The following is a 14678-nucleotide window of genomic DNA, read 5'->3' on the forward strand; positions in this document are numbered from 1 at the left end:
AAGGGAGATTTTAAGGTTGGTACAACACCAAAAGGTAAAAATTATGGGACATCATATTTACATCGTCATAAAGAGATATGTCCAATGCTTAAATATAATGATGTGGGTCTTATGTTCATTAATCAAAAAGGTGAATTACAACGAACACAATGTGAAAAACTTACTGAAGTTATTATTAAGCATAATTTGCCATATTCTTTTGTTGAATATGACAGAATTAGGGATTGGGTGAATTATATAAGTCCGGATGTTGTGATGCCTTCTAGGAACACCAAAGTTGCCGATGTAAGAAAAGTGTATATTAGAGAGAAGGAGAAATTGAAAGAAAACTTGACTAAATTCCTAATAGAGTATGTTTGACTTCTGATTGTTGGACATCATCTACTTCTGAGGGATATATTTGTTTAACAGCTCAATTTGTTGATGAAAATTGGAGGTTGAATTGTATAATTCTAATTTTTTGTCGTATGTATCCTCCTCACACCAGAGTTGAAATGGTTGCTGTTATATGCGATTGCTTGAAAGAATGGAGCTTAGATAAGAAGGTATTTTCAATCACTTTGGATAATGCCATGACCAATGATAACTTGCAAAATATTTTAAAAGGGCATCTTAGTTTGCAAAACAGTTTGGTATGTGATGGTGAGTTCTTTCATGTGCGTTGTTCAGCTCATATTTTAAATTTGATTGTTCAAGAGGGTTTAAAAGCTGCTAGTGATTCCTTGTTTGCAATTAGGGAAAGTGTTAAACATGTTAGAGGATCTGATGGAAGAATGCAAAAGTTTGAGCAATGTGTTAGGCAATTTGGGATTAATACTAATCTTGGTCTACGCTTAAATGTATCAACTAGGTTGTCACGACCCAAAATCCACTAAGGGTCGTGATGGCGCCGGATACCATTGTCAGGCAAACCAACAACAAATAACTAGTAACTTCTCGTTTTAAATATTTCTGAAATCACTTCTTTTATACGTTTAAATAATAAGGAATAAATTTCCACTGAATAAATAATGATATCTTTAACAATTTCAAAATACTAACTACTTCCATAGACATCCCAGAACCTGGTGTCACAAGTGCATGATCATTTACTAGGGAATGAAATAAAATACAGTAACTGAATCACTTCTTTTATACGTTTAAATAATAAGGAATAAATTTCCACTGAATAAATAATGATATATTTAACAATTTCAAAATACTAACTACTTCCATAGACAGCCCAGAATCCGGTGTCACAAGTGCATGAGCATTTACTAGGGAATGAAATAAAATACAGTAACTGTTCGGAATACAAATGGACATAAATGAAAATACAGTACAATACTCTGAAGGAGACTCTGCTGGTTACAGACGTCTCGATAAATGCAACTCACCAAAGTCTCTGTATCAACCATGCCTCTATGCCACTAAGCCACTAGCCACACATAAACATGTGCAACAAAAATGCACAGCAAGTGTAGTATGAGTACGAAAACAACGTGTACCCGATGAGTATCTCATCTAATATCGAAGAAGTAGAGACGAGAGGTCGACTTTCACACTTACTAGTGGTCCAATAGTAATATATTATTAATGCGAATAATCATGGATTTATTAAGAACGACAGTAATTTCAAATAAATCACTAACATGTAAAAGTTTCTTTTTATATTAAAAGTCATCGGATTCATAATCTATTAATTTTCAATTATTTCAAGGCTAGGAGGGCAAATATCAATATCAATAAATTTAAAGGCAAGCAATACAAGCATGCGCAAAATATGTCGAAGTCGTACAGCCCAATCCAATAATATTTAAACTGTGCACTGCTAGAGGGTCGAATGACGCGAACCATAGATGCATCTACTTAATCTACCGAGACGTTCGGCCCGTTCCGAAATTAAACACACACAAACAGTCAATCAAGAAGTCAACATGGAACAATTATCCAAAGAAACGCCAATTCTCTTTTAAAGATTTTTGAAAATGAAGTTTAAATCTTTTTAGCAATTCATTTACTAATCCGATATGATTTAAGCAATTCAAACTGTCAACAAGGTTACAAATATTCCAAGTATAGCATGCTTTTAGGTCCTAGACTACTCGGACTTACACATAATAGTAGCTACGCACGGACTCTCATCACCTCGTGCGTACGTAGCCCCCATAAATAGGAGCACATAATCAATTATTTTACCTATGGGGACAATTCCCTCTTACAAGGCTAGAAAGGAGACTCACCTCGCTTCAAAATTTTCATAACCGGCTTCCAAGCCCTTCCAACGACTCCAATTGATGCACAACGCCCCAAAAATATTCAAACAGCGGGCAAACCAATAAAAATTCACTCTAATACTTGTAACAATTCAAATTATATAAGTTCCCAACTCCGCTCGAAAAGTTGACCAAAATGCCCTCGGGCCCACGTGCCCGGATTCTGAAATTTCTCGAAGATAAATTCTACCCATATCTTTACTAACTCAAATATACAATTTGCTCTAATTTTCATGCTCAAATTCAAGGTAAAAGTCCAAAATTCCAAATTCTAGGTCTTCCCCAAAAATTCCAAATTTATACTAATTTTCCATGTCTAAATCTATGTAAGATCACATATTTAACTCAAAAATAGGAAGAAATCACTTACCTAGTGTTGCTTGATGAAAATCCCTCCTTGAACTCTCCAAAATCGTCCAAGCCAAATGAAAGAAATGAAAGAAATGGGCAAAACTCGTGTTTAAAACAATTTGCCCAGACTTTATCGAGTCGTACCTTGCGCTGTGCAGGTTGTACATCCTATTACAATTTTCCCCTAATGTACACCTTATGTTAAAATGCCCATAACTCCTTGTGAAAATATTCAAATGACAAATGGTTTGAAGATTTAGAAACTAGACTCGAAGATATTTCATTTGATATGTTACATACCATATAACTCTTTATATATTCCGAGATATGAGCTTCTAAAATCGGCTCTATGCATCAGAAAATTCTGTCGAAACTGCTCCACCAACCATCTTCAATCGATCATAACTTTCTGATAAAATATCCAAATCATGAATGGTTTAACTTTCTGGAAACTAGTATATAAGGACAACAACTTTTGTGTTTTGTAAATTATCTGATTCCTGTTAGATTTCGATATATAAGCTTCCAACTTCAGCTCCATGATTGCACTAGTTGCTGTCAAAATAGCTTTCTGCAGAAAATTTCAGCAACTCTTTGGTCCGAAATTCATTCCATTAACCTTCCGAAATCCACCCGAGACCCTCGGATCCTTAACCAATTATACTAACATGTCCCAAAACATGATACGAACTCGCTCGAGGCCTCAAATCACATCAAACAACGTCAAAATCATGAATCGTACTCCAATCCAAACTTTATGAACTTTGAAATTTCAAACTTCTACATTCGATGCCGAAACCCGTCAAATCACGCCCGATTGACCTCAAATTTTGCACACAAGTCATATTCGACATTACGGACCTGCTCCAACTTTTGGAATTGGAATCCGATCCCGATATCAAAAAGTCAAACTCTCGGTCAAACTTCTCAAAAACCTTCAAATTTCTATCTTTAGCCAAATGACTTCAAAATGACCTACGGACTTCCGAGTTCACTTCCGGTCGTGCTCCCGACACCAGAATCACCATACGGAGCTACTCCCAGACTCAAAATCCCAAACGGACATCGATAACACTGAAATACACTTCAACCCAAACTTATGTAATTCTTCCAAAATGCTAACTTCTACAATAGGTGCTGAAACGTTCCCGGGTCTTCCAAAACCTGATTCGGACATACGCCCAAGTCCAAAATCATCATACGAACCTGTTGGAACCTTTGAATCCCAATTCCAAGGCTGTTTACTCAAAAATCTAGTCCTAGTTAATTCTTTCAACTTAAAGCTTCCGAAATGAGAATTCTCTTTCCAAATCAACTCCGAACTACCCGAAATTCAGTTTCGACCATACGTACAAGTCATAATACTTGAAGTGAAGCTGCTCATGGCCTCCAACTACTGAACGACGCGCTAGAGCTCAAAACGACCGGTCGGATCATTAAATTCTCTCCCACTTAAACATACGTTCGTCCTCGAACGTGCTAAAAACTGCGTTGAAGTTGTCCGAAATCATTGTTTAACACCTCGAGCACCTACCCATGTTACCACAACTCAGTTGGGCACCCTAGCTCGATCAATATGAAGATATCCTTTTTCCCTTAAGCAAATAAGCCTTAGAGCCCAATTCCAATATCCAGAATTCTCTATCAGGCCTGTTTCCAACATACGCTTACCGTATCAATCACTACACGCTGCACCAGAACATGACTGCATACCTTTGCTGAATTGACACCTTGCACCACTTTACTCCTAAAACCACAATAACATTCTCTGATCAAATTAGTTGAAATTCCATGAATCCGACGCTTCCATAGCACCTCATGACATACATAGGTCTTGCTCTAACTCTTACACTATCGCCGCGACAGAAGAGATGTGTAGAAATTCATAACCAACTGCCGAATCAACAAATCATTGGGGCCATACTCATGACAAGAATCATTACCTCCTTCTGAACCAAATAATGGTATTTGCTCTTTACTATTCTTCATATAATCTGATTGCACTGATCTTAGTTCCGATAATCGCATCTCACCCAGTACGAACTGCTCAAGCAATAAGCCATCTAGACATGACCAAAAGTCTTATATGATGCCACGACGTGCCAATAGGCTACCAACTCGAATGCAATACAAAATGAAAATGAACTCTGGAAGGGACTACTCAACTCACACAGCTAATACGAGTTTTCCTCAGAAAAATAGAAAACAAAACACATAAAAACAGATATAGGTAACTGTACTCAACATCATACTGTTGCGGCGCGCAACCCGATCCAAATAACATACATGTGGCGGCGTGCCACCCGATCCACACATAAAACTCATATAAGGAGATACACACCGAGCTAAATTGCTCATTACAAGACAATACTGAATATCGGTCACAAGCACGCTAAGTGCATAGTACCATCTCTGAGGAGACATATAGCGCTATAAGCTACCAAACTCAAGCACAACTGAGGTGTGATATACGATCTAAATCTCAAGAGCCATTCTGCTCATATAACATCATCTCTACGCAGAACCTTAACACATAAAAAATTCCAAGCCGCCTCACAATTCACACGACGCAATATATCATTACATGAAATAGTTAATGACGAAATAACACCCTGACTACTCTTTCATAAGGAGCGCATTGCTGAAATAAACACATCTGGCCTGATATAGAGCCCATATTCTCATTTAAATCCATCCACAAACCTCTAGCCGATTCTAATCGCACTGAGCTAGGCTAATAACCTTTCAAAGGTCCATAATAACTCCCTTTTTTCTTATAACACACGAGAACTCCCATCATGACCAGAGTAATCCTCCACAGTGAACAACCCAATAAATCGAGTGCCCTTGAGGCATCAATTCTCGATTTAACGACATCACTACAATCTTCATACTTGGTTTAACTCTTCAATCAATCAAGTGACTACATGCCACACTTATACAAACTTCCCGTGGGACACGCTCCCACAACCTTCTGTAACAGATGACAGGTCTGTACATCCAAACCATCGGCCGCACTAACGCTGAAAAGCGATCAAGAATCTTTAACCAGGATGCAAAGCCTTTTTCACAAAACACCGATCTCAGGTGACGCTGAAGACAATACCAACTTACTTTAAACATCGAGACTCCTTTCCTGCTCATCCGAGTTCATGACATCCTTGTCAACACCGAACTGCAACCTTGATCCTCACTTCAAATTCCATACCACTCCCTGTACCCAACATGCCAATATATGATAGAACACGATCTTCATCATAACTCTGGAACCACTAATAGATTAATACTTCATCATATAGAAATTTTTCACTTAGCTCATTTCAGGAGAACCATAGCAACACACAAGTGAATTCTCATAACCGTAGAGTATGCAAATTTCTAAGTAGTGGTCTAAGCCACCATAGCCCTTCCGGGATCTGCCTATATATAACAGGCCATAACAGTAGAATACTTCTGAATAACATTGATTGCGGCGACCGAAAAGCCTCACACATACCGTCACAAATCACTTGCACAATTTGATCACACTGAAGGAACTGATCACTACCACCAATATGCCAATTCAACTATGGCTAACTAATCTATCTTCTTCCAATTTATCCTTGGTTGCCTTAGAAATAACTCCATTCGACACATAACACACTCCATTCGCACTCATCCCGAGTGACTTTGAATCACAAGACCATGCTGTCTCAAATCCCATGAACCATTTCATACCTCCCAAATGCTACACTGCAAGTCAAAACATCATAGAACATTTTGGGCCTCTTCTCATAAGCTGCTACAAAGCTTGATTCTTAACCGTACCTATAGGCTCGAAATCATTAGGTACCACACTTTAACCCTATGAATCCATTAGGACCGTTGTTGAGAGACACCCGCTCTGACTTGGCCCCGAGTATAATCAACTCCATGAATCTTCTAGCATATGAATACCATCTCGATGAAGCACCCGACAGAATACTTCCCTTGAAACCCGTATTTATACAAGGCATAAATCCTGAATCCTTCCCCAAGTATGAACATGAGTCAATAAGGCCAACCATAGCACACCTTTAACAATTCTTCTATTCAAATTAACACTTATGTTCTTTTCCCGTAGCTGAAAAAGTCCATCAATATGCTAATAACCATAAACCTCACAAGTAGTTAACCATGCAACCCAATCATAGGCGGTGGGACTCTCCCACTTTGGCGAAACTCACCCCTTTAATCGGCTACTCAAACTTTGCCTTTTATACTTAGCCTTCTCAAAATTTTAACCACCGCCTGACACTCCCCACATGTCCTTCCTCATCCTTTGCTGCTCAGCTGTTGTCTTAAATTAAATCTATCTTCGTAGCACTTGAACCCACAAATCGCTACTAACTTTAAACCTTTACGAAGATCTTCTTTCTCGAGCCGTCAGCATTAGAAACACCGATTCAATCCTGAACCACCGCACCCCGCGATCTTTGACAGTCGTTTCTCCAATATTATTTCACAATATCTTGCCCCAAGGGTAAATTGCAGAAGACCATAAAACCAATGAATTTACACATATAATCGAGGACGACGATGCTACATCATAGATGAAAATTCCACCACGCTCGAAAATACAAAGATTCGTTACTCCATCACCCCAAATCTAGAAATTAATAGGCCAATTGCTTTTCCTTCGTCGGAAAGGAGATATCAGATCTCTGAATCATGCACTGAGTAGACTTTCTTTCAAATCATTCACCGCCTCAACACATAGGCAAGTATCCTACCATCAAGTCAACATTGTGCGATAACCAATTGTGAGCATCATAGCAATCTGTGCATAGCCTCAAAGCTCACAGGAATACTGTTACTGAGCTAAAATGACAAGTTATCCTTCCGCAAGGCCATGATAATAGCCCAATCAACTATGCAGGGAGAAACATCCCACACCACATCGGTAGTACCATTACAGTTCTTCAATTCTCGATTTATAACAAGCACCTCAAGGAATCAAATTGCACGATGAGGAATCAAGAAGGAAGGTGCTCCTAACAGTCCTGTAGCCTCTCGAAGATAAGTATATGTCACGACCCAAACCGATGGGCAGCGACGGGCACCCGGTACCTTACTCAATTGAGTACCAATGTAACGTATCTTTCTTATTACATCATCATATACATGTGACATACGGGCCTAATAGGTCAACATAATCCTTTATAAAGTCAAAACATAGGCCGACAAGGCCGTACAATCTTTTACGTACACGACATATGTCTACAAGCCTCTAAGAATACATAAATGCCATAAAGGTCGGGATAGAGTCCCGCCATACCGAACATTACACGTCTAAATCATACTAACTAAATGAGCAACTCCGAAGCAAATGAAGCGCACCAACATCTTTTGCTGAGATGATAGCCTACTTGGAGGGCTCTCGACCTATCTATCGGGACCTGCAGGCATGAAACGTAGCATCTCCAGGCAAAAGGGACGTCAGTACGAATAATGTACTGAGTATGTAAGGCACATAAATAAATACATAAGAGACATGGAAGACATATAGAGTACATGAGTCAACCTGTAAGTCTGAATAACTTTGTAAATCATAAATTACTTTCAGCGTCATGCGTATGCATATGAATGTCATGTCGTGCATAGGTACATGTTTCATAACATCATCAGCCTTTGAGGGCATCCCATCATATCATCGGCCGTCTTGGGCAAAATCATCATCGCATACCAGCTGATCAGGTAGTGGTGCGTATATAACGCCATAACCTTTTCCATATCCCATATACATATATACATACATATATACGCGTATATAATGCCGTTTGAATCATATATATATATATATATATATATATATATATATATGCGTATATAATGCCGTTTGAATCATATTTCAGCCACTGTGGGCAACAACATTATCATATACCAGCTGATCAGGTGATGGTGTGTATATAACACCGTAACCTTTTCCCATATCCCATATACATATATTTACATATATATACGTGTATATAACGCCATCTGGTCATGGGTCAATGCACATGAATGCAATGCATGAAAAGTACGTCAATAAAATCATTCGGAATGTCATAAGACCATTTTGCCTCTTGAGCAATATCATAAAGTAACATCTTTTCAACATTCGTATTTTTCTGAGACCCATGAACATATGATAAAATATTATGACACATGGAAATTAAAGAACATAGATATTTCTATTACTTCTATGAGTAGAGTCACTTATGAAATTTGTGCATTTGCATGTTTCGTTCATATCGTATGGATCATGCCAAAAAAAAGAAGGGGTAGCCTTAACATACCCGGGAGTAGGGAAAACTCCATAAAATACTTTTGGAGAAGATAATATCGTACTCCTTTAGAACCGCAAAATTTTACGTTGCTACGATTCTAACAAATTCGTGTGGAATTGCGTTGTTGCAAGATTTCGTTGGAACCTTTTCATGCTTAGTGTTCTGCTATTGTTATTAACAAAGAAATGAGGAGGCAAGACTTGGTTTTGGTTGTTCTCTAATGTTTTATTCATCTATTAAAGGCTCAAGCTTATCCTTGGATGCTGTTGAAGAATCTCGTCGACACTTTGGGTTGGATGCGAGTGATTCTATTTGCTTCAAAGAAAGAATTGTTATCTTACTTATTGACGATGGAATTAAGTTGAACAAAAAGCTTGACATCAAATGGCATGAAACTCTAGTGCCAACAGTTAGTAGAATACTACAAGTTGGAGATCTAATTAAAGATACCAAATCTTGATATCTTGGTACATGTCTTTAGGCGTTTAAGAATTATACACGTAGATGACACTTATCCTTTATGAATAATTATTCATATTCTATGAGCTTCCTTGCTGCCACGTATCATTTTATAATCTAATAATTAACTAGGTAATGTCCCGTTACCCGGTAATTAATCAATTACCCGCATAATTTAAAAATTACCTCAAATTACTTAAATATCTACTTATTTTTAATATAATTTATACCTTATAATACCGTGGTCATATGGTACCTTGCATGGTAGTAGTCCATAAATACCGAGTATTTTAGCTCGGGCCGCATTTTATCCCAAAATGCCAAACTTCGACAAAATTCGTTTTCTTTGACTTGTTCCCCCTTTCACCTTCATGAATTTACTAATCACTTGTGAAATAGCATAATCCTTATAATTCCCAAATAATCTTTTCCTTGGACTGATGTCAATTACTTTATGACAAATTCAACATAAAACACTGCAGGGTGCAACATCGTCGTAACTTATTACTGCGAAGCATAACATCAATCATAATATATTACTGCAGAGCATAACATCAACGTAATACTGCGGGGTGTAACAGTACAGACGTCTCCGTACTCATCCGCGATACTCTACTAGACTTGCTCATGACTCGTGAGACCTAAGAGAACCTAGCGCTCTGATACCATGTTGTCACGACCTAAAAACCACTAAGGGTCGTGATGGCACTGGACACCATTGTCAAGCAAGCCAATAACAAATAATTAGTAACTTCTCGTTTTAAATATTTCTAAAATCACTTCTTTTATACGTTTAAACAATAAGGAATAAATTTCCACTGAATAAATAATGATATCTTTAACAATTTAAAAATACTGACTACTTCCATAGACATCCCAGAACTCGGTGTCACAAGTGCATGAGCATTTACTAGGGAATGAAATAAAATACAGTAACTGTCCGGAATACAAGTGGACAGAAATGAAAATATAGTACAATACTCTGAAGGAGACTCTGCTGGCTATAGACGTTTCGATAAATGCAACTGACCAAAGTCTCCGTATCAACCATGCCGCTATGCCACTAGCCACATATAAACCTGTGCAATAAAAATGTACAACAAGTGTAGTATGAGTACGAAAACAACGTGTACCCAATGAGTATCCCGTCTAATCTCGAAGAAGTAGAGACGAGAGGTCGGCTTCGACACTTACTAGTGGTTCAATGGTAATATATTATTAATGCGAATAATCATGGATTTATTAAGAACGACAGTAATTTCAAATAAGTCACGAACATGTAAAAGTTCCTTTTTATATTAAAAGTCTCCGGATTCATAATCTATTAATTTTCAATTATCTCAAGGCTAGGAGGGCAAATATTAATATCAATAAATTTCAATGCAAGCAATACAAGCATGTGCAAATCATGCCAAGGTCGTACGACCCGATCCAACCATATTTAAACTGTGCACTGCCAGAGGGTCGAATGACGCGAACCATAGATGCATCTATTTAATCTACCGAGGCGTTCGGTACGTTCCAAAATTAAACACACATAGACAGTCAATCAAGAAGTCAACATGGAACAATTATCCAAAGGAATACCAATTCTATTTTGAAGATTTTTGAAAATGAAGTTTAAATTTTTTTAGAAATTCCTTTACTAATCCGATATGATTTAAGCAATTCAAACTGTCAACAAGGTAACAAATATTCCAAGTATAGCATGCTTTTGGGTCCTAGACTACCCAGACTTATACATAATAGTAGCTACGAACGGACTCTCGTCACCTCGTGCATGTGTAGCCCCCACAAATAGGAGCACATAACCAATTATTTCACCTATGGGGACAATTCCCTCTTACAAGGTTAGAAATGAGACTCAACTCGCTCCGAGATTTCCATAACCGGCTTCCAAGCACTTCCACCGACTCCAATTGATGCACAATGCCCCAAAACTATTCAAACAACAGACAAACCAATAAACGTTTATTCTAATACTTGTAAGAATTCAAATTATATAAGTTCCCAACTCGGCTCGAAAAGTTGACCAAAATGCCCTCGGGCCCACGTGCTCGGATTCCAAAATTTCTCGAAGATAAATTCTACCCATAGATTTACTAACTCAAATATACAATTTGCTCTAATTTTCATGCTCAAATTCAAGGTAAAAGTCTAAAATTCCAAATTCTAGGTCTTCCCCAAAAATTCCAAATTTATACTATTGTAAGATCACATATTTAACTCAAAAATAGGAAGAAATCACTTACCTAGTGTTGCTTGGTGAAAATCCTTCTTTGAGCTCTCCAAAATCGTCCAAGCCAAATGAAAGAAATGAGCCAAAACTCGTGTTTAAAACAATCTACCCCGGCTTCATCGAGTTGTACCTTGCCCTGTGCAGGTTGTACATCCTATTACAATTTTCCCTTGTTGTACACCTTCTGTTAAAACGTCCATAACTCCTTGTGCAAATATCCAAATGACAAACGGTTTGCAGATTTAGAAACTAGGCTCGAAGATCTTTCATTTGATAGGTTGCACACCATATAAGTATTTATATATTCCGAGATATGAGCTTCTAAAATCATCTCCATGCATCAGAAAATTCTGTCGAAATTGCTCCACCAGCCGTCTTCAATCGATCATAACTTTCTGATAACTTGTCTAAATAATGAATGGTTTAACTTTCTGGAAACTAGAATGCAAGGGCAATAACTTTTATGTATTGTAAAATTTTAGATTCCTTATAAATTTCGAGATATAGGCTTCCAAATTCAGCTCCGCGATTGCACTAGCTGCTGTCAAAACAGCTTTCTGCAGAAAATTTCAGCAACTCTTTGGTCCGAAATTCATTCCGTTAACTTTCCGAAATCCACCCGAGACCCTCGGACCTTAACCAATTATACCAACATGTCCCAAAATATGATACGAACTCGTTCAAGGCCTCAAATCACATCAAACAACGTCGAAATCATGAATCGTACTCCAAACTTTATGAACTTTGAAATTTCAAACTTCTACATTCGATGTCGAAAATCATCAAATCACGCCCGATTGACATCAAATTTTACACACAAGTCATATTCGACATTATGGACCTGCTCCATCTTTCGGAATTGGAATCTGACCCCGATATCAAAAAGTCAAACTCTCGGTCAAACTTCTCAAAAACCTCCAAATGACTTCAAAATGATCTACGGACCTCCGAATTCACTTCCGATCACGCTCCCAACACTAAAATAACCATACGGAGCTACCCCAGACTCGATATCCCAAACGGACATCGATAACACTGAAATGTACTTCAACACAAACTTATAAAATTCTTCCAAAAGTGCTAACTTCTACAATAGGTGCTGAAACGTTCCCAGGTCTTCCAAAACCCGATCCGGACATACGCCCAAGTCCAAAATTATCATATGAACCTGCTGGAACCTTCAAATCCCGATTCGGAGGTCGTTTACTCAAAAATCGAATCCTAGTTAATTCTTTCAACTTAAAGCTTCCGAAATGAGAATTCTCTTTCTAAATCAACTCGGAACTACCCGAAATTCAGTTCCGACCATACGTACCAGTCATAATACCTGAAGTGAAGCTGCTCATGGCCTCCAACTACTGAACGACGCGCTAGAGCTCAAAATGACCGGTCGGGTCGTTACATCTAGGTGGAATTCGACATATTTGATGCTTGAAAGTTCTCTCCCATATGAAAAGGTTTTTGCTAGTCTACATTTGCATGATAGAAGTTATGCTTATAGTCCTACATCTGATCAATGGAGAAGGGCAGAAAAAATATGTGAAGCGTTGGAGCCTTTTTATGAGATAACTAACTTAATTTCTGGTTCAAGTTACCCAACCTCTAACTTGTATTTTATGCAAGTTTGGAGAATTGAATGCATGCTCAAGGAGAAGTTGAATAATGAAGATAAAGTTATTAAAGACATGGCTTCAAAAATGCATGAAAAGTTTGAAAAATACTGGAAAGAATATAGTATAATACTTGCATTTGGAGCGATCCTTGATACCCGCATGAAGTTGCAATTTTCAAACTTTTGTTATTCTAAGTTGGATCCTATTTCTGCACAAGAAAAGAGAGCACATGTGAAGAATAAATTGTATAAGCTCTATGAACATTATGCAAACAAGCAAAATATTGCTAGTGCTTCTTCTAGTACTCTGACTACATCAAGTGAAGATAGAAGTAGACCCACCAAGGGATTCAAAATATTCAGCGTAAGTAATTTTCATTTTGTTGTGAATTGAATGTTTTTTTAACTATAGTTATATTATTATTATTATTATTATTATTATTATTATTATTTATTCTTATATGTATTGTCGTATTTTTAACTTCATAGGAATTCAAAACATTTGAGGATGATACTGCCTCTAGCAATGGAAAGTCAGAATTGGATCTTTACTTAGAGGAACCAAAGCTTGATCTTGAGAAGTTTCAAGATATGGATGTTGTCATGTATTGGAAGGATCATTCTAGAAAATATCCCGATCTTTCAGTGATGGCACGTGATATACTTAGTATTCCTATTACTATTGTAGCATCGGAATCAACATTTAGCATTGGTGGGCATGTTCTTACCAAGTACAGAAGTTACATCCATCATGAAAATGTCCAAATACTTGTTACTACTCGAAATTGGTTGCACGGCTTTTCCCATACTCAAACTGGTAATATTTTTTTTGTGAATTTGAATATTATTAGTTTTAATTTAAGTATTTATAATATTTAACTAATTAATATTGCATATGAATTGTAGATGTTAATGAAAGTGAAGATGTTAAGACAACATTGTCACAAGCGGATTCAAATGTGTTTGATGAAGATGATGTGTTGGATATCTCATAAGCGTCATGGACGTTCTCTTGAATGGTTTGTTTTGAGTTTTGGCTTTTAGTGATTGAAATATAGTCTTGTCTTTTACATTTTAGCGTTTATTGTGATATATTGGAACAGTTTAAAAAGTTATTAAGTTTTGCGAAATTTTTCCAATAAGATATTTTTTAACTTTTAAATATGTATCTTTTTTACGTTAGAAGTTAAAGAAAAAATATAAAATTATATTTTAAAAATGATGGGCCGACCCGTGGGAGCCCGTGTCCCACATAGGGCCGGGGTGGGCTGACCATTATAAGGCCCACCAAAATGGTGGACTAGCCCAGCCCAACCCATCAATTGCTCAAGCTCAGCCCGACCCAACCCATATTAACAGCTCTATTGAATATGTTAAAGACTTCCAACACAAAAAGACATCACTCTTAACCTCTTACACAAGGCAAATATCTATCCTTACCCACGAATTCACGGGCAACACTCATCAGGATACTT

General features: G+C 37.4%; 1 protein-coding gene across 1 annotated transcript; it reads left to right on the top strand.

Moving 5' to 3' along the window:
- The first annotated feature begins 494 nt into the window (after positions 1 to 494).
- LOC104249920 (zinc finger BED domain-containing protein RICESLEEPER 2-like) lies at positions 495 to 14198 on the top strand. The gene is made up of 5 exons (XM_070165786.1): positions 495 to 825; positions 9136 to 9302; positions 13049 to 13567; positions 13693 to 14020; positions 14110 to 14198. Exons 1-5 carry the CDS (start codon positions 495 to 497, stop codon positions 14196 to 14198), a joined length of 1434 nt encoding a protein of 477 aa, XP_070021887.1.
- Positions 14199 to 14678: the final 480 nt, after the last annotated feature.

Source organism: Nicotiana sylvestris, chromosome 2, assembly GCF_000393655.2.
Source record: "Nicotiana sylvestris chromosome 2, ASM39365v2, whole genome shotgun sequence".
Lineage (NCBI taxonomy): Eukaryota > Viridiplantae > Streptophyta > Magnoliopsida > Solanales > Solanaceae > Nicotiana > Nicotiana sylvestris.

Bases quoted from the DNA above. Each gene is read 5' to 3' on its own strand.
- LOC104249920 (XM_070165786.1), top strand. From the start codon at position 495: ATGGTTGCTGTTATATGCGATTGCTTGAAAGAATGGAGCTTAGATAAG. The intron at 9,303-13,048 runs GTTAGTAGAATA...CCATATGAAAAG, and splicing joins ATGAAACTCTAGTGCCAACA to GTTTTTGCTAGTCTACATTT. The intron at 14,021-14,109 runs GTAATATTTTTT...TATGAATTGTAG, and splicing joins CTTTTCCCATACTCAAACTG to ATGTTAATGAAAGTGAAGAT.